This window comes from Mus musculus, chromosome 7 (genome assembly GCF_000001635.26).
Source record: "Mus musculus strain C57BL/6J chromosome 7, GRCm38.p6 C57BL/6J".
Lineage (NCBI taxonomy): Eukaryota > Metazoa > Chordata > Mammalia > Rodentia > Muridae > Mus > Mus musculus.
The window spans coordinates 99,316,354-99,338,850 of NC_000073.6; the positions used below are offsets into that span (position 1 = coordinate 99,316,354).

Sequence of the window (22,497 nt, forward strand, 5' to 3'; positions counted from 1 at the left end):
GAGGCTGGGCACATACCACTTGTGTAATAGCAGAACACGTCTGAGGAGCAATATAACTCCAGAGCCTAAGTGGGTGGCCTCTCCCTCCTTTTGATCTCAAGTGTAGCACTCAGTTGGCATTTCCATTGTGTGTCAGGACCAGCTTTTAGCTAAGGTAGCCTCCCGACCTAGTTTGTCTGAGATGCACCTAGTTTTAACCGAATGTTTCACATTCCCGGGAACCGCCGCCCCAGTTTCAAGCAAATCACACTGAGATCACTGGTCCTCAGCTAGTGAATGGCCCAGCCTGGGAGGCCCAATATCAGCTCTGTACATCCACAGATGAAATAGGTCCCAGGATAGATGTTAGCACTGAATGAAAGAAGGTTCCAGCTGAGGAAGGAGAGGGGATGGGGAATCAGGGATGGACAGCAGGGTTTGCTGTATGAACTCATCAAGGACAGTGGCCTCAGAGTCCTCTGAGAAAGAGAAGGCAAGACTGCCTCTTCAGAACGAAAGGAAAAACCAGGAGCGAGGCCTGGAGATTGGGTGCTGCTTCGGGGAAGCAGGCAAGATCCAGCCAGAGATAAGCACGTGGCTGGTAGTACCCATTGCATGCCTGACACCTGAGTTGTTCCAAAACTATGTCCTTACCACCCCGGGGATCCACCGTAGTTCATCCCTATGGATACCGACCTGGCCTCTTTCGTCCAGAACCTGGATGACCGAGCATCTCCTCTCTGAGATGCTCAAAGAGTCTCTTGTCCTCACTCACTGCAACAAACCACATGCTCTGGCCTGAGCAGAATAAGACATAATAATTCTAAGGAGAAGGGACAAGAGATGCTGTAACCGTTGTCTAGCCTGCCAACCACCTGGCCTGCTCACCAAGGAGAAATGGCAGGGTGGGCAGTTCGTGGCAGGTGAGCGCTGCTACAGGCTGCCTGTGGATTCAGACCAGAGAAGCCAGGTGCCTATACACTGTGAGATCCTGTCCTCTCCCTGCCTGTCTGCTCCGTCACTAGCCACTATTGTGACTCTTTTGTTAATACTGCAATGTCTTTCTCTAAATCCCCTCTCCCACTCCCTCTCTTCTGTGTTTCTATATGTGTGCTCTGTCTGTCTGTCTTTCCATACAGGTAGAGAAACCTAGTGTTCAGAGTTCCAAACCAAAAAAGACCTCAACGAGCCATAAACCCCCAAGGAAGGCCAAAGACAAGCAGGTGGTGTCGGGCCAGGCTGCCAAGAAAAAGACCACAGAGGGCCCCAGTGCTACCAAACCCGACGACAAGGAGCAAAGCAAAGAGATGAACAATAAACTGGCTGAGGCGAAAGAGTAAATGTCACCGCACTTCCTTCTCTCCCCTCCCCCACCCCCTATATTTAAACCAACCAACCAACAAACAAAAAGGCCACAAAACTAATTAGAGACTTCCCATCTGCCTTGGTTCCAAGGGTCCCAGGAGCCCTGCAGTTGGTTTCTTATGGGAGAAATTATGTTTCTGAGGCCACCGACTCTTACTACTGGTGGCACAGCATCTAGCCAAGGGTCCCCTGGGAGCCCGGGAAGCAGTGTGCACTGGCTGTGCCCTTCCTGTGGGTCTGGGTTGGGTCAGGTCTTAGTTACTGCCTAGCCCAGCTCCTGGTGGGACTTGGAAGTGTCTGCTGCAGGGCATCCTCCCCTTGAACAGCCCCACAGTTTGCATCACGCCATTTTGGACTTAGGCAAATGTTCTTTCCCAAGTTCACTGGATGCTTGCATGCTGCCCAAGTTCAGCTTGGGCTTCAGCTTTTAGAACTTGTGAAAACGTTAAAAACAAAAGAACAAGAAACCAACCTTGGCCTTACTGTCAGTGAAACGGAATTGTGTCTGTTAACTAGAAGAAACCCTCTCCTGGAACCTCTGTTAGGAGTGTGTGCCTGTGTTCTGTGCCTATTGGTGGGCTTTGAATAGTGTGTCAAGTAATAGGCCACTGGCTGAGAAGTGACAGAGAGTGAGTATTTGGGATGCTGTAGATGGTGTAGGAGGAGCTCTGAGCAATGGGAGCCCGCTTTTCTCTGCCCTTAGCATACTGCTGATGTGCCCAACACCTAGTTAAGAGAGAGTGGTCAGGTGTGAGAAGGCACATCGCACGCTTATTGTGACTTTTTGTTCCTTCGGTGTGCAGGTGGAGTGTGTAGGCATGACGGCGAGGGTGGTGATGCACCCTCCAGCCCCGACCGAGCTCTTGCTCTGCTCCACAGAAAGGTCAATGTGCTGAGCATGTGGCCAGTGTGTGTAGCGAGTCCTGCCAAGCGCTTAGCCAGCATCTTTGACTTTCGAAGCTTAGAAACAGCTCTTGACGTACTCCGTGTTGCAGTGTCGCGTGTGTGGGGCTGAAGCCCCCTAGAGTTGTGTTGTAGGAATTAGGGAATGGTTATGAAAGGAACCTGCCCTCCTGACTTATGAGGAAACACAAACTATCCACCAGAAATGTCCTGGTGCGATAGAGATTGCTTCTGTCCCGGAAGTTCTCGGTGTTCTGGGTAGTTGGAATGATCCGCCCCAGCTTGCTTTCTCCTGTGGTGAATGGTTCAGAGGGCAGATCTGATGGCTCCTTGGTCTCTTCAGGTCCCTGCAGTTTGGGAAGGTGGAGCTCCAAAGAGCCAACAAAGTCTCTCCGTGCAGACAGGGAAGGCTTCGTGTGCACCTTGTGAGCCTGCTTGAGACATGTTTGAAAATGAATGCATCAGCACTGGGCAAGCCTTTGTTTTTAGCAGAGCAGACTAGAAATGAAGTCTACAGCATAGCCCGATGCCTGCCTGAGTCTTTTCTGACTCAGGGCCTGGACTGTGAAGGAGACAGGCTAGAGAAGGGAGGAGACATGATGAGTCTCATTACCACAACTCACAGGTTTCACAGGCCTGTTCAGAAATGCCTAGAGCTCAGCACTGTTCCTGGCTACCTGTTAGCCAGCCTTACTGTTTACCAGAGACTCTATCAAGTGCTCCAACTGTAGCGGCCGGTGCGTGTTCCTCTCAATCCCCGGCGTCAGTCAGATCTGCTGTTAGCCACACTTTGATTTCCCTGTAGAATAAACATATGTTTCATAGATCAAGTAAGTCAGAGTTTACAGTGCACAGGGATCCTTCATTCGGTGTTCGTGTTCTGCACACCTTGTGCCAGGCTTGGTGAGCAGACAGGTCTCTATATCAGCACATCCAGACAGAGCTGCATGACGACCCCACATGTGCCGTGACTCAGTGGAATTGGTGTTGTGTGCACTGTAGTTTGCCATAGCTTACCACAAGGGCCCCCAGAGCCTTAGGGGCTGAATTCCTTACCCTGTCCTGCCTGAGGCTTTAGGTGACCTGGATAATGTTCTTCTCAGGCTGTCAGGGTTCCCCCCCCCCTTTTCACACACCCACCTAACGAACACCGTTTGCTCTTGAATGTTTCACTCCACTCACAAGAAATGCCCTTTAATTTCTACTGTTTACAAACAAAGCTCTCCAGGTCTTATTCTGTCTCTCAAGTGTACTGGACAAAACTGACCGTGGTTCCTCAAGCAATGTTTGGTGTCACCTCTCTGCAGGTGACCAAGCCCGTTCCTCACTTCGTACATTTCCCTCTGTTCTCTGTTCACCCTGGAGCGAGAGAGCTGGAACGGGGACTTTTTCTTTAATTTGTCCTGCCTGCAAAACTCCTGGAAGCTATGCCCGGCTTCCCGTTCTCTGCCCCAGCTCCCAGACAGCAGAAGAAGCTTTGTCACACCCAGGCAGAGAGGAAGTGTCTACTTAGGATTTTGTGGCCCGGGTGTTGTTGCATACCACAGATTGTCTATGGATCATGTAGTGCTCCCCTCTCTTGGTGCTATTTCATTCCTGATGTTAGTAAAAGAATGACAAAAACAAAAAAAAAAATTCATGTATAGCCAATTGATTGTGACGTCACGTGGTCTGTGCCTGCTCAGAAAGCAAATCAATGGGTTCCCCCCCCCACCACCACTCCCAGTTATAAATAAATGCTAAAGACAAACACCACTTTCTTGATCGTATTTCCTTGGTGAGGCCCAGCCTGAGTAGTATAAAGACAACAGCTTTTGGCATCTGAGCCTCTCTGGACAAGATGAACTGTGCCCTGCAGCTTCCCCGGGGGCCTCCATAATGCAGCTTGCCTCTTTTAGATTGCCTCTCAGGTACTAATTGCAAGCAGTCAGAGCTAAATGTTGGGAAAGGCGAAGATGGACCCAGAGACGCCCTGGCCAACAAGGTAGTGTAAAATTTTCATGCCGTGTCCCTGGGACAGTGACTGCCTGAGCCACCCGCCGCCTCACTGCAGTGAGAAGCTGCTGCCTAACTCTCCCCTTCTGTGGCCAGCGGCAGTGGCAGCGGCTGCGGCAGCGGCAGCGGCCCTGGCCTCCTTTCATGCGGGAGTGCAGCTTACTCATTTAATCCATGGTCATGCTACAGGTTCCACCCGGGGTTGGCTCTGTGTTGTGCATGTGCCTGACATGGGAATGAAAAAATGGCCAGGAGAGTGGCTCAGACAAGGATTCAGTGAGTCAGGGGACTCGGAAGCTCAGTGGAGAACAGTTTTTCCCGTGGGGGTGGGAAATAAGAAAAAGCTTCCTGTTGGAGGGCACTTAGAAGGGTGGCAGGATATACGTGTGCTGGGCGTGTAGGGCAGGTGCCAAGGCAAGATTCGGGGATGGGAAGGGGTGGGGTTGGTGGAGTGCTTCAGGGCAAGAACCTCGGGCGCTCACTCTGTTGTCCTTCTAGTAAAGCAGGAGACAAAGACTTTGATCCCGTCGTTTCTCCAACCTGTGTCTATTGGATACTGTTGTATGCCAGGCTCTGTGCTAGGCACTAGGGAAGCCAGGAGACTGAGACCATACCTCTCTGATCACAGTGGGCGTGGAGGAGGAATCTGTTCTAGCTGGTTCCATGGATGAGAAAGGACTCAGCAGATGGGTAGGTGATGATCGGGTAAACAGAACGGAACCTACCCAAGGCATGCCAGACAGAGGGGCGTGCCCAAGCAAAGGTGTGGATGGGGCCATGAACCCGACAAGCTCAGGTTGTGGGGGTGGGGGTGACAAGGGCAGGAGAGAGCAGAGTTCCATGGCGGAAATGCCTTGTGTCCCATTGTGGGCGGCTTCTAACTGGGGCTCCATCCCACGTACCCAGGTTGCACCCGTGCCCTGCATGCCTGCCATCCTGCTTCTTGCTTTTCCAGGCCACAGTCGCGGGTCCTTTCCCATTCTCCCTGAGAGCCCTAGGACGGCACTTCCATTGCTGGCCCTACCCCAGCATTTGGGAATGTAGTGTTAAAAATCAGTCTAGAGTATTAATATTTTGAAAATTACTACATATTTGTTTTCCAGATGAATGGAAGACATTTGCACCCAGCTGTTATTTTTATAAGAGGCAGGATACAGAACAAATGCTCAACACATAAAGATATAGATAAGTGTTAGTTTTCATTTCAGAGACTAATTAGGATTGGGAGATAGGACAGGAGAGATCAGAGGTGCAGATAGAGGCGAAAGAGAGAAAAGAAGGAAACTACAGAACATCAGAGCGCCAAGAGTAAGCCCAGAGAGTGAGGGAAGAGGAGATGCTGACAGAACCAGGCCAGGGCAAGAGGAGGAGGTCCAAGGGAGGAGGCCAGAGAGCAGGTCAGCCTGGCCTGCTTCATCTGCACCACCCAGGTGACCCAACCCAAGCCCACACACCCATGGCTCCCGACACGGCCCAGAGCCCCAGCACAAGAACCTACAACCCTGACTCATATCACATTCCTAAGACAACCGACAACTAAACCAGGCAGGTAGCTTTAGAACTACCTGCTAGTTTACTGTTGTAAACTAGTTAGATGTGAGTTTCAATTCTTGCTTCAGGTGTATATATTTTTGGTGCGGTTCCACCCAGGGTCATTCCCATCTCACAAAAGCTGTGGACCCCTGTGGTACCTCGTGGTGGTTTCCAGGGCCATGGACTGCTCAAATGCTGAAATGCTCACATCTCAGGTATCCAAAGTTTCAGGGTGCACCATGTAGGCCATCAAGCACTTAAAGCAGGCTGCTGCTCCCTAAACCCTATCCCAGCACAGCCTGGGCAGTGGCTAGAACCATGGTGACAGAGATGCCCTTTCCCGGGGCCACACTTCACAGTCTGGCAGGTACCCCAGATTCTTGCTCCAGCATCTACAGGGCTCACAGTACCCCCCTAACATTTAGGCCATCCTACATCAGCCATGCAGCATCAGGAGAGCAAGTCTAAACACCTCAGGCATTTCCTCAAGGAGTTTGGCTGAGATGGAAAGGGCCCTCAGACACTGTGGGGTCGGCAGCTGGAAGCTGGGTCTTCACTGGCCTCTTGGATGGAGTCTTTGTACCCTTCTCTAGAAAGAAGGACTGTAAGCGTGGGGATGGGACTCCAGAGTGCAAGGGACACAGACACTAGGCAGATTGTTTCAGTACTGTGTAGTACTGGGGTGGTATGTGATAAAATGAAGCTAACTGAGAAACTAGTCATACAAGAGGTTGAATGAGTCAAACAGTCCAAAGACAACCGCCGCCTTGAGAGAATTCCAGCTATTGGATTCTTTGGAGTCCATGGACTGAATAATGTCCAAACAATTTATACTTTAGTTGCTTACAGAGCAGTCTCTCTATGAGCACAGCGAGGCAAGCATTTGCCCAGGTATCAGATAAGGAAGGGGTAGCTCCAAGGGGAAGGCTCTGGCCAGCTTGGCCCAGCTTGAAAGACAGGAAGCTTAGGACTGGCTGGAATGAATCAGGTTCCAGACAAGTGGGACCCCTAGGGAAAATTACACCCAAAGCAGGCAAAAGTACACTGTGGCCTGGCCGTCACAAGCCCTCCAGCGAGCAAGCCCAGCACTCCCTTAGATACTAGAATCCAGTGTGAACTGGGAGGAAATCAGAATTGGACCAGGTCTTCTGTTACCAGCTGTGTGATGGAATCCAGAGGATGCTCTGAACACTGGAGAGTGGAGGCCACTCCTTGGTGCTTTTTATTCCGAACACTTGAGTTGAGCTGAAATGTCTGTCTCTGTCCTCGAGTGAGTGGCTCTTGGCCACTTGCTCACTAGGGACCATACTCAGCTGTCTCAACATAGAGTCTCAGGAACCTTACCTGGGGCCAACGAAATTTCAAGTGCATAGAAAAGTAAATTATTGCCACTGCTATGGGCGGAAGCTGCTGGAGGGCTCTCAAAGGGGCCTTGCAAGGCTGACCATGTCATCCCCTGCTTGAAACCATCGGCTCCGGCTCCCACGGCCTGCAGAAGCTTATTCTCAGTCACCACGCTGCTTCTCACCTCCATGCCTTCCCCACGCTGTCCCTCCTACCCAGAATGCCCTTCTCCTGCTTCTCACCCGGCTAACTCATCCTTCAAGACTCGGCTCAGGGGACTGCTCCAGGAAGCCTTGCCTGCACCTTCCAGGCTGGGTAAGATGCTCCCCGTGTGTGTGTCTTCATCGTGGAACTCATCACATGTCCTGTGTCATCAGCTCACATGTGTGTGCCCTCCCCGCCCCCCAAAACTGGATCAAGCTCCTCCAGGGGAAGGGTCAGCTCCTTCTGTCATCTTCTTCCTGGCCCAATGTCTACCACAGAGAATGTCTTCTGAAGTGTTGAGTGACTCCTGAATGCGTGGATGGGTGAGTGACCATAAGCACTGTGTGCCCATGTTCACCGTGGTGCCTCCACAAGGCTCCTTTATTCTGCCTCACAACTTCCCCTGCTCCTAAGAAAGGAGTGGTTGTGGTGTACTCGCCATGTCAACCACACAGCAGAGTCAGCTGCCTCTATGACCGCCAGCCTCGGTTTGGTCTGCATCCCTTTGTACTTGATGTAGCTACTACCTCTTCTAAGCAGTCTTCAATTCAGAAAATCACAAGCTCTCAGATACAAAGTAATCTTTTGTTTGGTTTGGGTTTTTTTGTTTTATTTTGTTTTGCTTTTTGAGACAAGGTTTCTCTGTGTAGCCCTGAAACTAACTCTGTAGACTAGGTTGGCCTCGAACTCTGAGATCCACCTGCCTTTGCCTCTGCTGGAATTAAAGGTGTGCTCCACCACCGCCCAGCTCAGAGTAATCCCGTCCCCTTCCCTGCTCAGAGCAGAGACCTCTCATCCCTGGCATAGCAAAGAGGCATCTCCTTCCACCACCCACTCTGAATTTGAGCTGGCAGCAGCCCTGTTCTCTAATCCAAACTCTGCTGTTCCAGCTGTGTGACCTTGGCTGAGTCTTAGAATGTCTAAAAGCCTCAAAGTTGTTGCTGTAATACTAGACTGTCTCACCCTCTAAACTGATGTGGTATCCAAATTCAGGAAATGCAGATTGGGGCAGCCAGGAATCTGTTTGGTGCTGGAGCTTGCAGGTGGCAGCTGGAAAGAGTGCTGATAGCAAGGGCTCCTGTCACAGGTCCCTGCTCTCTTGTGAGAGCTGGATGCAGGTGGACCACCTCTGGCAATAGTTGAATTCCCAGTGCTTTGCTAGAGACCACTTCTCTCCCATCTCCTCCCTCTCACCTCCTTGGTTCACAGTATCCTAGCTGCAGCCACTAGCAGCCACTGGAGGAGACGCCATTCTCTCTACAGCAGGACTGAGATCCAGGCTGGCTAACATGGCTCTCACTGCCCCCGACCCCCTGCCGCCGCTCTCACTGCCCTGCCCCTGCTCCAGCCCTTCATGGGCTCCCTCCTCTCTGAGCGCCTCTATAAATCACCTGTGCAGATCCCAGCCTTGCAATTACGCGTCCTTTTACACGGAATCTCTCTGGTCACAGAGACACAGAACAGACCTTGATGAATTGCTGAAGATTGCTATCTTTTGCTTTACGGGGGTCGGGGGTGGGGGGTGGGGAAGCATGCAAAAAGATTGATTTGCAAATTCCCAGGAGCACAGAGTTAGATAATAGCTGAGCCATTTCTGTCTGGCAGCCTCAGTCCAGTGCACTATATTTTTAAAAGAGTCAATAGGATTACCAGGTTCTTGGCAACTCATTCAGAGACTCAATTCTGCCCTTGACTTTGCCTTCTTGGAGTTAAAATAACCAAAGATGCTTTTGATAATACTTCTTATATATACAACTGGGAATTCATTTCATTCTTAGGTCAAATCTACAAAATTTATTTAATGATTTTTTAAAAAAATAAATAGTAAATACATTTAAAGGGCCACTTAGCCACTTAGCTGACTTCAGAAGCCCACGCCCACGTGGAGAGACAGAGCCCCCAAGTCTTAGAAGAATCTGGGAACCAGGCTCTGGGCTCTCTAAGTTGCAGGGCCGGTCCAGCTCACAGGAAGGGAGGAAACACTGACTTTACCCGACTTGGTCTCACAATAAGGCTCTTTACAGATAAAGGAATCAAAACTCAGTGACTAAGTCACAAAATCAAACAGTCTGTGAGTGTGAGCCTAGATTTGACGCCAGTGGTTGATGCTACAAAACTCACTCTTGGTCCAGCCCTTGGATGCAGCTAGGACTCCTGCTTTCCCAGAACACCTGCACCCTACTATAAGCAAGTCTTCCCCTGCCCCCTTCTCAGGGACCATAGCAACCTCTCACCAGAGGCCCTGGATTTGTAGGCAAATTGTGGGTGGGGCTCACTCTCCTACGGGTAAGCCTTGTGGATGCAGCCTCCCCCTCCCCACCTGTGATTCCAGCTCCTCATCCACCTGTTGAGCCACCTTGGGTGAACTCTGCCCGGCTGGTGTCCCTTCTGCTACCGTGCTCAGGTAGGCTAGCCCTTGAGCCAGGACGCTGCTGCTTTCTGGAACTGTTTTCTCTGTTAGGGTGTGTTGCATGCTGGAGGTAAACTTGGGGACAGGACAGTCTGGCATGGTAAATTCAGGAAGGGCTAAGGAGGGGGGCGCCGAGCTGGCACTGCCTAGGGATCTGCTCTAGAAGATGCATTTCTCAGAAGGTGCAATTGAGGCCTCAGAGCCTGAGTCCTGCAGAAGTCATGGAAGACAGCCAGGGTTGTCAGCCGCAGTGCAAGCCAAACTTGGTTCTGAGCAGCAGATGTACTTGGGTCTCGGTATTTGCAGAGAGGAGGGAGCTCCTCCATGGAGCCGTGCTTTGCTTGTACTGTCTGGGGCAACTCTGGGCAACTCGTAGTCCCCTTCTGAGCTCCTTTCCTCCTCTAGAGAGTTCAAGAGAGAACAATCCCAAGCTGCAGGGCCTGTACACTAGAAAACAAAAAGCTGTATCCTATCAAAGGTTCCCTTAAACTTAGATAGCCCTGTTGAAGAGGTCTGGAGATCCTGAGGCAAACAAGGCTAGGAAAATGTGCATGTCCTATATACATGGCCATCAGAATCTGATGTAATGCAAATTACTTCCTAGCTCCCCGTTTAGGATGCCAGCCCCTACCGTGTACCAGCCTATGCTATGCCTCCCTATTTCCCAACTATATTCAGTGGCCACACACTGAGTAGGCATGTGTGAGACGTTAGGGGAAGGAAAGAGGGGAGGGAGAGAAGCAGTAAGCATCGTCCATGTCCTTAGAGGGCCCAGTCTAGAGACAGCTACAGCCTGATGAGAGCAGCAGCTGTGGAGGAAGGAGGACACACAGTGGGAGTCAGAGATGCTCTCACTGGGTAGGCAGCCGAGAACCGAGAACCGAGTCTTCATCCCTGAGGAGGGTCTCCTAGCCTGGCAGGCAAGGAGAGCAGGAAGGCTGGTTGGTAGGGGTGAGTTCAGAGCTAAGAAGTTGTGTTCTGTTTGGAGGTCATACCTGTGGCTTAGCTGTCAGTTCTGAGCTCTGGTTCCTGAGTGGTGGGAGCTGCCTGAGACCCGTAAGGGATAGTAGTCTGACCGGAGACCTGTAAGAGATAGTAATCTGACCAGTGAGAGCTGCTGAACTCTTAGCTGTGGGGCGTATGCTACCCAGAGAGGCTGGGGTAAGGACGTGACTGCTGCCTCTCCTGGTGCAGGCAGGATGGTGGTCCTGGAAGGGTGGCTCCAGAGTGCCAAACACCAGTTACTTTCAGGTCTCAGAACCACTGAGATTCCAAGGTGGGCTATGTCATGGGAATGCATACCCACCCCAGAGCACTAAAGGCAGTTAGGACCAGGAAGATGCCAGCAGAGACCAGGAGGCCTGATGGCCCCAGGTACCAGTATTCTGGTTGTGTGGGGATACGCTCTCATGGAGCAAAGAGGAAAGACTTCCTAGCAAAGTGATGTCTTTGACCCTAGAGAGAACTTAGAGTCTGTTTGAAGAGACACAGGCATTCAGGGTTAAGGCAAGGAAGGGGTGGCATGGCTCCTGTTCACTGATGGTGACATTGTGTTCTAGTGTGTCTGGGGCTGCTCTAGGCACAGTCTGGGTCTCACTTCTGTGCTCCTGGCCCAGGACTGAATAGAGTGTACATGCCATAGGGTTTGCCCAATGAGTGGTTAAAAGAGAAAAATAAATCAGAGAACAATGAGGCCACGCCCCAGCTGTTATTGTCCTTCCATGTCTGCTAGATTCCTTGAAAGAAACAAAGATGAACAAATCCTAGCCCATGGTCTAGGGGGAAAGGCAGACAACCGCCAAACAACATAGTGACTACCAAGGTAGAGGCTCCCACCATGTCCTGGCAGAGAGGGAGAATAGGAGAGCCCCCCTCATCTCCATGGATCTTCCGAAGAATAATGAGCCTTCCAAAGACAGTTTCCTTGGCAATGCCACTCAGGTGCTGCATTTCCCATCTCTAACTTAGGAACTGTTGTACCCAGGAAACACATGAGTGTGGGGTCCCTGGAGGTAGACAGGCAGTGAAGGATCAAAGCTATGATGTCAGCCTGTCTGCTGTTCACCAGCTGGGTGCTGTTGGCATGGTTGGCATGGTCCCTGGTCTTCAAGCTCCCTTTGCTCCAAATGTATATCCAAGACCACCCACTCACCAAGGTACCAAAAGGATCACATTTCTGCTCATGGCAGAAACTACTTGTCCACCCTCACCAGATGAGGGAATCTCTCTTTTGGGCTGCCATTCCCTCAATATGACCTGTGTTCCAGGAGTCACGCTGAGCAGTCTATCAGCCAATCCCCTTTTATAGATTTGGAGACCACAACTTAGAGAATGGTGTCCGTGGCGTCATCCCATGGCTAGGAAGGAGATGGGTCAGTGTTTGAGCTCAGCCCTTACACTTCTCTCTCTGTGAGTTTGTTTCTTAACGTTGTGTGATGCAGTATAGGGATGACGCAGCCTGGCACACAACTTTTGCTCAGTTAGTGAGGCTCTTTTTCTCCCTCCAGGCTTTTCCTGGGCAGTACTCTACACAGTAGAGCGCATTGCCCTGTCTAGGTATATTGGGGGAACTTTAGAAAGGAAGATTAGGCTTGGGGAGCCAGGGGTGGGGGTGGGGACTCCAGTGGCAGCCATTGAAGCTTCTTTCCCAGCTGCTCCGGACCAGGACTCAGTAGTCACTTCTCGATTCTGGGTTGGTTTTTTGTTTTGTTTTGTTTTGTTTTGTTTGTCTTGTTTTGGTTTTGAGGTGCGCGTGTTGGGTTTTGTTTTTAAGACAGGAGTTTACCATGTGGTCCAAGCTGGCCTTGAACTCAGTATGTAGCCTCAGATAGTTTTAAACGCCCAACAAATCTTCCCGCCTCAGCCTCCAAGTTCTGGGATTACAGGCACACACCACCACACCCACTTTCACTTCTAGATGTTGGGTGAATGGATCCAGTGTCCTTGTGCCCTCAGGCTCTGACTGTCTCCATGGAAACAAGAGGCTGTGTGTGAAGTGTCTGAGACCCGGTCTTATGCATTCTTGAAATGCTAATTTGAAATAGGAGAGCCTAGCACAGAAAAAGGTTCGAGTTTGTCTGTTCACTGGACAAACACTTGGCCTTATAGTTTGACCTGGTCCCTGAGTGAGATCCTGTTTAAGGTGCAGAGGATACAGCTGTGAGCAAAGTAGGCCTGGTTCCCACCCTCTGAACACCTCCAGATAGCCTGGGAAACATCAGCCCAAAAGAGTATGCAAGTAATTGCCTAAGAAAAGAGACAGAGAAAGCTGGTGGACCCCCTGTGGCCATGCCTGGGGTCAGGGCCGGTTCTCCAGGGCAGCTGCAGTGAGCTGAGAAACCCACTCAAGACGGGTAGACTTTATTCAGGTGAGGAGCTAAGGGAACATTTGGGGCAGAGGGAAGGGGCATTGGAAGACTTAGCCAATGCAAAAGCTAGAAAATGGGCAGGAGAGAAGAGTATACTGTTGTCTCACTTCCTAGCAGACCCTGCTCTCTATCCCCAGTGCAGAGAGAAGTCCCTGGAGTGTTGAAGCAGGGAAGGGGCAGGACTGGGTCTGCTTTCCTCCAGATTCTCATCTCTGTATGGAGCCCACACTGGAGAACAAGGCAGAAGGGGACTATGTTAGTGCTCTGCAGCAGGTGGGAGGGGTGTAGACTGAGAGGAGCTGGGGTGATGATACCGATGGAAAGAAGGAGGCGTCTGAGGGGAAAGAAGGTTGATTGACTCTGGCTGTGAGCCCGTTATCGGGACTAGTATCTATAAATCTTTCCACTTGGCCCTCTTCATTCTGGATACTGACTAGGTATTAGATCTTCTTCAGACAAGGCACATGGTTCCACCCTCAGGCACTGAGGGTCTAATGGCAGAATCGAAGTGTGAGGAGAGAGAGTCAGACAAGGGGTGAGCTTATGAGATGTGAACAAAGACCTTGTGAGCAAGTTTAGTCCACCCAGCCAAGTCTTCAGGGACAGGCAGGGAAGAGTATGTGGGGAGGTTGGACCAAGAAGCAGAAACCGCAGATGGAGGCAGCACCAGGAGGCTCTAATCAGCGTTAGACAATCAGGGAGGACTAGGACAAAGGTCACAGGAAGGCCCACCTTTCTGCAGGGTATCCTTGGAAGTTAAAGGCAATAAACCATTACTTCGGTTACCCTAGGACTGGGTGTGCCGGTGTCTTATACCCAAGAACTTGACAAATACAGTTCAGTTCCCAAGAGTGATCCTCTGTTTCTCTGCCCTAACAATCCCTGATAACTGCTATCCCCATTTTACAGGTGAGGAAACCAAGGCCCATGTGGTTCAGTAATTGCCCACGACCTCTCAGGCAATAAGCAGCACAGAAGGGAAGATCAGGCCAACCTGTCTGTCTCACTTCCAGAGGTTTGCGCTGTGGGGCCCCCAGGCCGGGAGGTAGAAGGAATGTTATCACGGAAGATCTGAAGCTGGCTCGGGGCAGCAGATCTAGTGGTACAGACTATCCATACCCAAGACAAAGAGCCGCCTTGTGGCCCAGAGGGACTAAACCCAGTCACTTTGCTAGCCTGTCACCTCCCTAGCCTCCATTGGAGGGGCCCTTTGTCCCTTGGATACAGCACCGTGAGTGTAACTCCAGCTGCCCTAGAGGTGGTGGGCACATGCCACAGAGGAAGGCTGGCAGAGATGGTAGAGCCACGCTGTGACTGCCTAGGGATAGTGAGGGCTCACGATAACCATGAGGGTGGCTCTGCTCATGGGAAACCCTGTCAAAATCAACCTGATTTTCAAAATCAATGCCTAATTTACAAAAGTAGGAAAACCAAATATTCAGCTAAACATAGCAAACTTCATTTAAGGAAGATTTATGTCTCAGCCCTCCTCAAGTATTCAAACCAAATCATAAATAATTTAAGCATGAGAATCCTGCAGCTTGGTGGGTTATAAATGTTCCATCACTGTTTACACACTTTGTTAAACCACCTCAGGTTCTTTAACTTTAAATGACATCTCATTTAACAGATGAATGGGGTGGCTTCGACACAGTGTGCCGCTGCTTGGGCCAGGGCCAGGCCAGACGCCTCTCTTCCCATAGAAGCCGGCAGACACACTGGGACAGACTTATCTCTGCTTCATTGACATCAGAACACCAAGAGTGGCAGCCATTCTCTAATATTTAAACTGTATATCTGCTTGTTCTTGTTTTTAATTATTTGAGGCCGGGTCTTCCTGTGTAGCCCTGATTGTCCTGGAACTCAACCAAACTGACCCCAAACTTACAGAGATCCGCCTGCCTCTGCCTCTGCCTCTGCCTCTCTGCCTCTCTGCCTCTCTGCCTCTCTGCCTCTCTGCCTCTCTGCCTCTCTGCCTCTCTGCCTCTCTGCCTCTCTGCCTCTCTGCCTCTCTGCCTCTCTGCCTCTCTGCCTCTCTGCCTCTCTGCCTCTCTGCCTCTCTGCCTCTCTGCGCCTCTGCCTCTCTGCGCCTCTGCCTCTGCCTCTGCCTCTGCCTCTGCCTCTGCCTCTGCCTCTGCCTCTGCCTCTGCCTCTGCCTCTGCCTCTGCCTCTGCCTCTGCCTCTGCCTCTGCCTCTGCCTCTGCCTCTGCCTCTGCCTCTGCCTCTGCCTCTGCCTCCCAAGCATGGGATTAAAGGTGCATGTTCACACCCAGAGTACATGTTTATTCATGTGACCCCGTACTGCTAATCTTTCCCCGGTCTGACTGGACGACTCACTCTCCAGAGTCACTTTCGACCCCAGATTTTACGTCTGATAAGATATTAGAGATGCTTGCTTGGTTTTTCCTTAGACGCATCAAAAATCAGAAGGTGGCTTTGGTTTTGTGTTTTGAGGTAAGATTTGATATAGCCCAGGCTAGCTTCCAACTTTTAATGTAGTCCAGGATAACCTTAAACTTGTGGTCCTCCTGCTGCCCCCGCCTTCACTGACAAGTGCTGGGGTTGGAGGCCTGAGCTTCTATGTCTAGTTTATGGAATGCTGGGATAGAGCCCAGGCTTTGCACATGCTAGGCAAACATGCTACCAACCAGGTGACAACCCCGATTCCCCAGAAGAACTCTTAAAATTATTTGTTCATGTCCTGATTGTATTTGAAATAATTTATAAACCTAATTTCATCACATGCTTTATATTTTAAAAAATTGCAAAGCTAATTTGTATACTCCAGTTCACCAAACTACCTTGAACTTTTAAGTCACACACTTTCCTAAAGCTAATAAAAAAACAAAGAGAGAGAAAAAAAAAAAGAAAAGGCATGTTTTAGGTTTATATAACTCATTTATAATCCTTTTAAATATGCATTTTGAGTGAGTGTGTGTGTGTACCACATGTGTGCAGGAGTCTACTGAAGTCAGAAGAGGTTTCAGACACCTTGGAACTGGAGTTAGAGACAGTCACGAGCCACCATGTGCGTGCTGAGAACTGAACTTGGGTTCTCTGGGAAAGTAGCAAGTGCTCTTTAACCACTGAGCCACCTCCCCAGCCCTCTTTTCTAATGTTTAAAAGTTTTCATTGCATTTATGTAGGTGTGCGCATGTATGTGCATGGACACGTACATTCTACAGCACACATGTGTAAGTCAGAGGACAGCTTGTGGAAGTTGGTCCTTTCCTTCCAACATAAAGGTCTGGAGAATGGACCTATGTATGAGTGTCAGGCTTGGAGATGGGTCACCTTACTGGCCTTCGTTTCTAACTAAAGTTCATGAGATTTAAAGTAGTTAAAGAGATTTAACTACTAAGGTAAAAAGTTTGCTGGCAGATCAATATGACGTTAGGTCCGTATTAATGAATAATGGCCTAGAGTGTTCAGTAGACTTAGAGCCAAGGCTGCACACACCCAGGGCACACAGGTCCCAACCCAGGCTCAAGGGCTGCTCTTGTGTATGAGCTTTGTGTCAGCAGGGGGCGCCAATGTCCTGTCAGTGGGCGAGGGCTGGCAACTAAGGCCCTTCACAATGCCTGAGTTTCTTTAAGATCATACCCAGGTCACCCAAAAGATCTAACAGACTTCTGAGTCTCTTCTAAGCCCAGCTTTTACCGTCTCTCTGGCCCAGCCCTGAGGGCGTTAGTGCCATGTCTGGGTTCTGCATGTCTCCCGGCCTTGCCTGGCCCTCTCTCTTCTCACTCTTAGTTTTCCTAGTGACAGCCTGGCCAGGGCAGCTGCCTAACTATGGTGCTGAGATAGAGGCTGTGCTGGCCTTCTCCTACCCCCGTGTTGTTCAATGATAGCATTGGGGACAGGATAGACAGGCCACTTACATTGCCACTGTGCAGGCTGCTGAGTCAGAGGTCCCCGGGTGACTCGAGATGCTAAATACAGTAAAGAGCTTGTAGATCAAGCAGGCACTGCAGAATAAAAATGTGTGTGTGCGTGTGTGCGTGTGTGTGTGTGTGTGTGTGTGTGTGTGTGTGTGTGTGTGTGTTGCTTCTAATTAGATAATCATTCTACTGTCTAATGATGGCCATGGTGCAAAATGCTGTGTCCCTGCCCGCCAATCATATATTTCTGGGTTACTATCATTGCAAACAATAAATAGATGACAAGCCTGACACCCAGGGAGTTAAACCATAGTGAGCCAAGGAAATATCCTGAGGTAGGGATGGGCTAGGAGTATGTCAGGGAGTAGAGTATTTGCCTAGATCAATTCTCAACACTGCATTAAAAACAAAACAATGTGGTGACAACACACCTGTGTCCCTAAACACTCCAGTGGTGGAGGCAGGAGGCAGGAGGCAGGAGTTCAAAGTCAGCCTGGACTACCAAGAGACCTTATTTTGAAAAAAAGAGAAAGAAAAAGAAATAAAGACAGAAAACGAGAAAGAAAGAAAGAAAGAAAGAAAGAAAGAAAGAAAGAAAGAAAGAAAGAAAGAAAGAAAGAAAGAAGGAAGAGGTGGTCTCAGTAGATTTATCTCTAAGAAGCAGAAGGGCTCAGTGGTACACCAAATACTTGCCTTGTAAGACTAAACTCTGAGTTCCGGCCCCAATATTACCAAAAGAAAAGGGAAAACATAAAATAAAAGAAGCAGGCAAAAAAAAAAATTCCTCTAACAGCCTGACCAGGATCCTGGAGAGCTGGCTCAGCACTTTCATTCATTGTTCTTCCATAGGATCTGGGTTAGATTCTCAGTACCTACCACCTGCAGCTCCAGTTCCAGAGGGTCTGACTCCCTCTCCCAGCCTTCTTGGGCATGGCACACATGTGGTGCACATACAAGCAGACAGACAGACACTAAACACACACCAAACACACACACACACACACACACACACACACACACAGCCCCTGTCAGGGTCTGTCAAAATGCTAACAGAGTTTGTTGTTATGAAGTATAAATGAATAATACCAAGGAGTGTTTTGTACTGAAGACTGCTGTGAGCCAGGCCCTATGAGAAAAAATTCACAGACCTCAGAAGTGGAAAGATCTAGGCTCCAGTTCCTGCAGGTACCTCAGCTCCTCATTGCTAGCTCTCTGCAGACCTCAGCTTCTAGCTCCAACAAGCAGGGTGGTAGACCCCTTGCTGTGTGTCTCACATCCATGAGTTTCACCGGGCTTCTGTGTTGCTGGCATGAGCTGTAAAAAGAAGGGATTTGAAAGGAGGAATGTGCTGAGATGGCCAGGGTCTGTGACACGGGCTGAGCAACGCCGCTCTTAAGTGGCAGCTGTCAGCCTGGCCCACACAGAAAGTGTGTGCACTGTAGACCAGAGGGCTCAAGATTGGCTAGGTCTGAGTTGGCAACGTTTGCCTCAGGTGGCAGTGTTTGTGCATGCTCTCTGCAATGAGGGTAGACCAAGGGATGGGGCAGGTGGCTGCAGTCAGCCACACAAGGCAAGAATCCCCTGAGAGCTCGAGGGAGGAGCTCCAGCACTTGGATTTGGAGAATAAACCCAGGATTCTGGGAGTAAGTGAGTGCAAGAGTCTGAGGGAGTGGACGTGGGGGTAGAGAAGGGGGACCAGGGCCTGAATAGGAAGCCCCAGCTAGTTGTCTACCAAAGGCCTGTGGGGGGGGGGGGTAGACAGTATGGGGCACACTGGATGCAAAGAATCAAAGAGTAGTCATATTTAAAAGATTCACTTTATTATGATGATGATGATGATGATGATGATGATGATGTGTGGACTGTTCTAAATGTGAATAATGAAATAGTCTTCCTCTTGGGCAGTGGTTCTCAATCTTCCTAATGCTGCAACCCTTTAATACAGTTCCTCATGTTATGGTGATCCCAACCATAAAATTATTTTCATTGCTTCTTCATAACTGTAATTTTGCTATTGCTATAAGTTGTAATGTAAATATCTGATACACAGGATCTCTGGTGTGTGGCCCACAGGTTGAGAGCTGCTGCTCTTGGGTATGTGGGGGGGGGTAGGTGAGAAGGATGATCTGGCCCCTTTTCTGATATGCCGCAGACCCCTTGGTTTGCCAGTAGCCATCCCTTAATAGAGTCGGGGGAGTGGGGAAAGAACCTTGGACAGGCCTGGAAAAACAGCAGAGAAGTTGGGTATCTGGGAGCATTGGGTAGATAATAATACAGAGCTCCAAGGATGGGCTGCAATACAGGAATAAGTGGGGGTACGTGGAGTATATGCTGGGTGGGCTGCGGGATGCACACTGGACAGTTCTAATCTGGGGACATGCCTGCTGCTGTCTCCCAGGTGCTGCACCCTTTGCCACCTGCAGGTTCTAATCAATTGGCAAACACATTGAATGACCACTTCCCTGGGCTGCCCTGCCCCCACTCTGCATTCCCTAGTGATGCAGAAATCCAATTTCTTCTTAGCTGCTCCACTAAGAGCTACCCTGCCCCAGGCCCCATGAGGCCACATCTCATCAGGCAATCTGTGTTCTGCTCTTTTCCCTGGCTGGCACTTGGCTCTCAGTGATCATCTCTCTTTCTCCTTTGCAGGAGCCGGGTCAAACCCACCAGTGATGCATCTAAGAACCGAGGTCCTGTAACCAAAGAGCCACACAAGGATCAAGGCTCTGTGGCCCCAGGTCTTCCAAAAGGCCAAGAGCCTTTGAAGGATCAAGGCCCTGTGGTGCCAGGACTGCCAAAAGATCAAGTTCCTGTAGTCCCAGGGTCCTTAAAGGGTCAGAGCCCTACAGCCCCGGGCCCTACAAAGGATCAAGGTGCTGTGCTCTTAGGGCCCGTGAAGGATCTAGGTCCAGTGGCCCCAGCACCCATCAAGGTTCAGGACCACATAGCATCTGAGCTTTTAAAGAATAAAGATTCTGTCCCCTTAGCACCAGCCAAAGCCCAAAGCCCTCTGTTGCCAGAGCCTCTGAAGAATCAGAGTCCTGTGGTTCCAGCAAGCACTAAGGATCAAAGCTTCCCAACACCAGCACCTCGGAAGGACCCAGGCCCTGTGATCCCCGAGCCCGAGAAGGATCGAGCTCCCACGGTCCCAGAGCGTAGGAAGGACCAGCATGTCTCCATCATGGCCTCTTTGAAGAACGAAGCTCCTATGGTCCCCGAGTCTGTGAAGAATCAAGGCTTAGCAGGCCCAGAGCTAGTTAAAGATACAGGTACAGATACAACAGCCCCCAGGTATCTGAAGGGACATGATTCTGTGTTTGTAGCACCTGTGAAGAACCAAGGTCCAGTGATCCCTGAGCCAGTGAAGAGCCAAGACCCCATTATCCCAGCACTAGCCAAGGACCAAGGTCCCATGCTCCCAGAGCCTCCAAAGAATCAAAGCCCTGTGGTTCTTGGGCCTATAAAGAATCAAGACCCTATAATCCCAGTACCTTTGAAGGGTCAGGATCCCCTGGTGCCAGCCCCAACAAAGGACCAAGGTCCTACAGCCCCTGACCCTCTGAAGACTCAAGGTCCCAAAGGCACTCAACTGCCCACAGTCTCACCTTCACCCCCAGTCATGATCCCAACAGTTCCCCATACGGAATATATTGAGGGATCCCCTTGATTGCCCTGAAATGCCATGAAGGAGCTGGCAGTGGAAGTGTTTCCCTTCTGGGGAGGCAAAGTCATATATTTAATCTGCATGAAACTGTGCTGTATAGTCTTGCTGGAATCTAATAAAATTGGTTCCTCTGGCTCAGCAGTGTCTCTGGCTCTGTGGTGTTGGAGTGCGTGTGCGTGGTGTGCGTGTGTGTGTGTGTGTGTGTGTGTGTGTGTGTGCATACCATGCACACTGAGTGGGTGAGGCTGTGGAGTCAGAAACACACAGTTCTTAAGGTTTGTCAACATGACCTAGGGATAGGCAGGTGCTGGGTGGTTTTCTCTGGAGAGACATGAACAGATATCCATTGCCCCTAGTAGGACAGAACAAAGAGATGATCTCCCCTCATCTAGTTTAGTAACCATTGAGTTTGTTGGGTTCACCTTACAGAACTATGGTTGCACCATTACCTACAGGAGCATGTCTCAAAGGCAGTTGCATCACCAATAAACCCAAGATTCATTAAAGCTGCATCCTTGAAGATCTTTGCATGACTTGCTGGAGAATCTTCCTGCTCCAGAGATCTGTATTCATACAGCCGTGGGGTTCAAACTTGTGAATCTTGTATGTTTCAGGAGTCTCCTGATCCTTACTTATATACCCTTGTGAAATTTTCCTGTTTCAGGAGTTTCCTGGGACTTTTAAATTCCATTCACTTTCTGAGTCTTTACAGCCTCCCTCCAGGAGATGTTTCAATTTCCAGAAAATAGTTGCACAACAGTAAATGATGCTGGGAGATTAGGGAGAGTGGGTACCATGAAGGTAGCTAGGTAACACAAGGATTTGAGCCATGAAAGCTCACAAGAAGCAAATCTCAGCAGACTGGGTTCTGAATGGGTCAGAGTTGAAGCCTGCAGATGAAATAGAAGCAGGCATTCAACTGAACTGGGGAAATCTGTGGTGATAGTTGTTGGTCATGGGGTCAGTGGTAAAACTGACCCAATCCAAGCTCATTGATATGCATCTCAGGACTCTATAATGAGGCTCAAATTAAACACGTGATGGTGTTCATTCTGTATCCATGACAGCTGAATGTGGGGTTTATAAATATTGCCTTATACCGGACACAGTGCTTGCTACAGGCCTGTAGTCCCAGCTACCCAAGAGACTGAAGTAGGAGGATGGCTTGATCCCAAGGGCCAAAATCTTGGCTTGGGCTACATAGAAGGGTCTTATCTGTGTAACCTAGGTTGGCCTTGAACTCAAGATCTATCTGCCCCATCCTTCCAAGTACTTGAATTACAGACATGTGTGTACTACTGTGCCCAGACAAAATCAGGTTTTTTGTCTTTTAAAAAAAATAAATTTAAAATTTTAAATGTTCCAAGTTCCCTGCCCATTCACACATGTCCTCGAACATGCGCTCAGCGGAGAAGTGGGGTTGCTGCTGTAAGGAACCTTAATTGACTTCTAATGTTATTATATAGTTTTGGGGGGTTATTTGTTGTTTGTTTATCTGATTGTTTTGAGATACAGTCTTTGAAACTTTGTGGACTTCTTCTGCCTCGGCCTCCCTAGCGCTGGGGTTACAGGTATCTTCTACCCTGCCTAGTAAAGAAATTCTAGTCTTATAACAATAAGCTGTAAAGCGGTGTAAGACTAAAGCCAAGGACTGGCTTCAAGAGCACAGTGCAGAAGATGTGTGGTAGGCAGAGCAGGAAGACCCCCTGGAGAAAATGGCCATAGCGCTCAGAAAGGGTGTTGGATGAACCAGGAGGCCGTAGAAGGGAACTAGCTACATGGGTTCGTTATCTACGTGGGTACGGTTGGAGGGTCCAGTCAGCACCTTTGGCTTTCATCGGAGGAATTTGG

The 22,497-nt window shown here is 49.8% G+C and overlaps 1 protein-coding gene across 15 annotated transcripts in view; it reads left to right on the top strand.

Annotated features, from left to right (window-relative positions):
* The window catches only part of Map6 (microtubule-associated protein 6), a 70,359-nt gene extending 49,575 nt beyond the window's left edge, over positions 1 to 20,784 (top strand). The window contains exons 3-8 of one of the 15 annotated variants that reach the window (XR_378221.4): positions 1,119 to 1,315; positions 4,146 to 4,231; positions 4,741 to 4,932; positions 7,339 to 7,646; positions 9,656 to 14,116; positions 19,632 to 20,784. Coding sequence is in view for 3 of the 15 variants with exons in the window: in NM_010837.3 (NP_034967.2) it covers positions 1,119 to 1,315; positions 19,632 to 20,649 (1,215 nt within the window). In the remaining 12 variants the exon portion in view is untranslated. Of the gene's footprint in view, positions 1 to 1,118; positions 4,933 to 5,345; positions 7,647 to 9,655; positions 14,117 to 19,631 lie in introns of those variants that run through there. The other 14 variants (XR_003946413.1, XR_001785485.2, XR_378223.4 and 11 more) reach the window with 14 other exon arrangements.
* Positions 20,785 to 22,497: the final 1,713 nt, after the last annotated feature.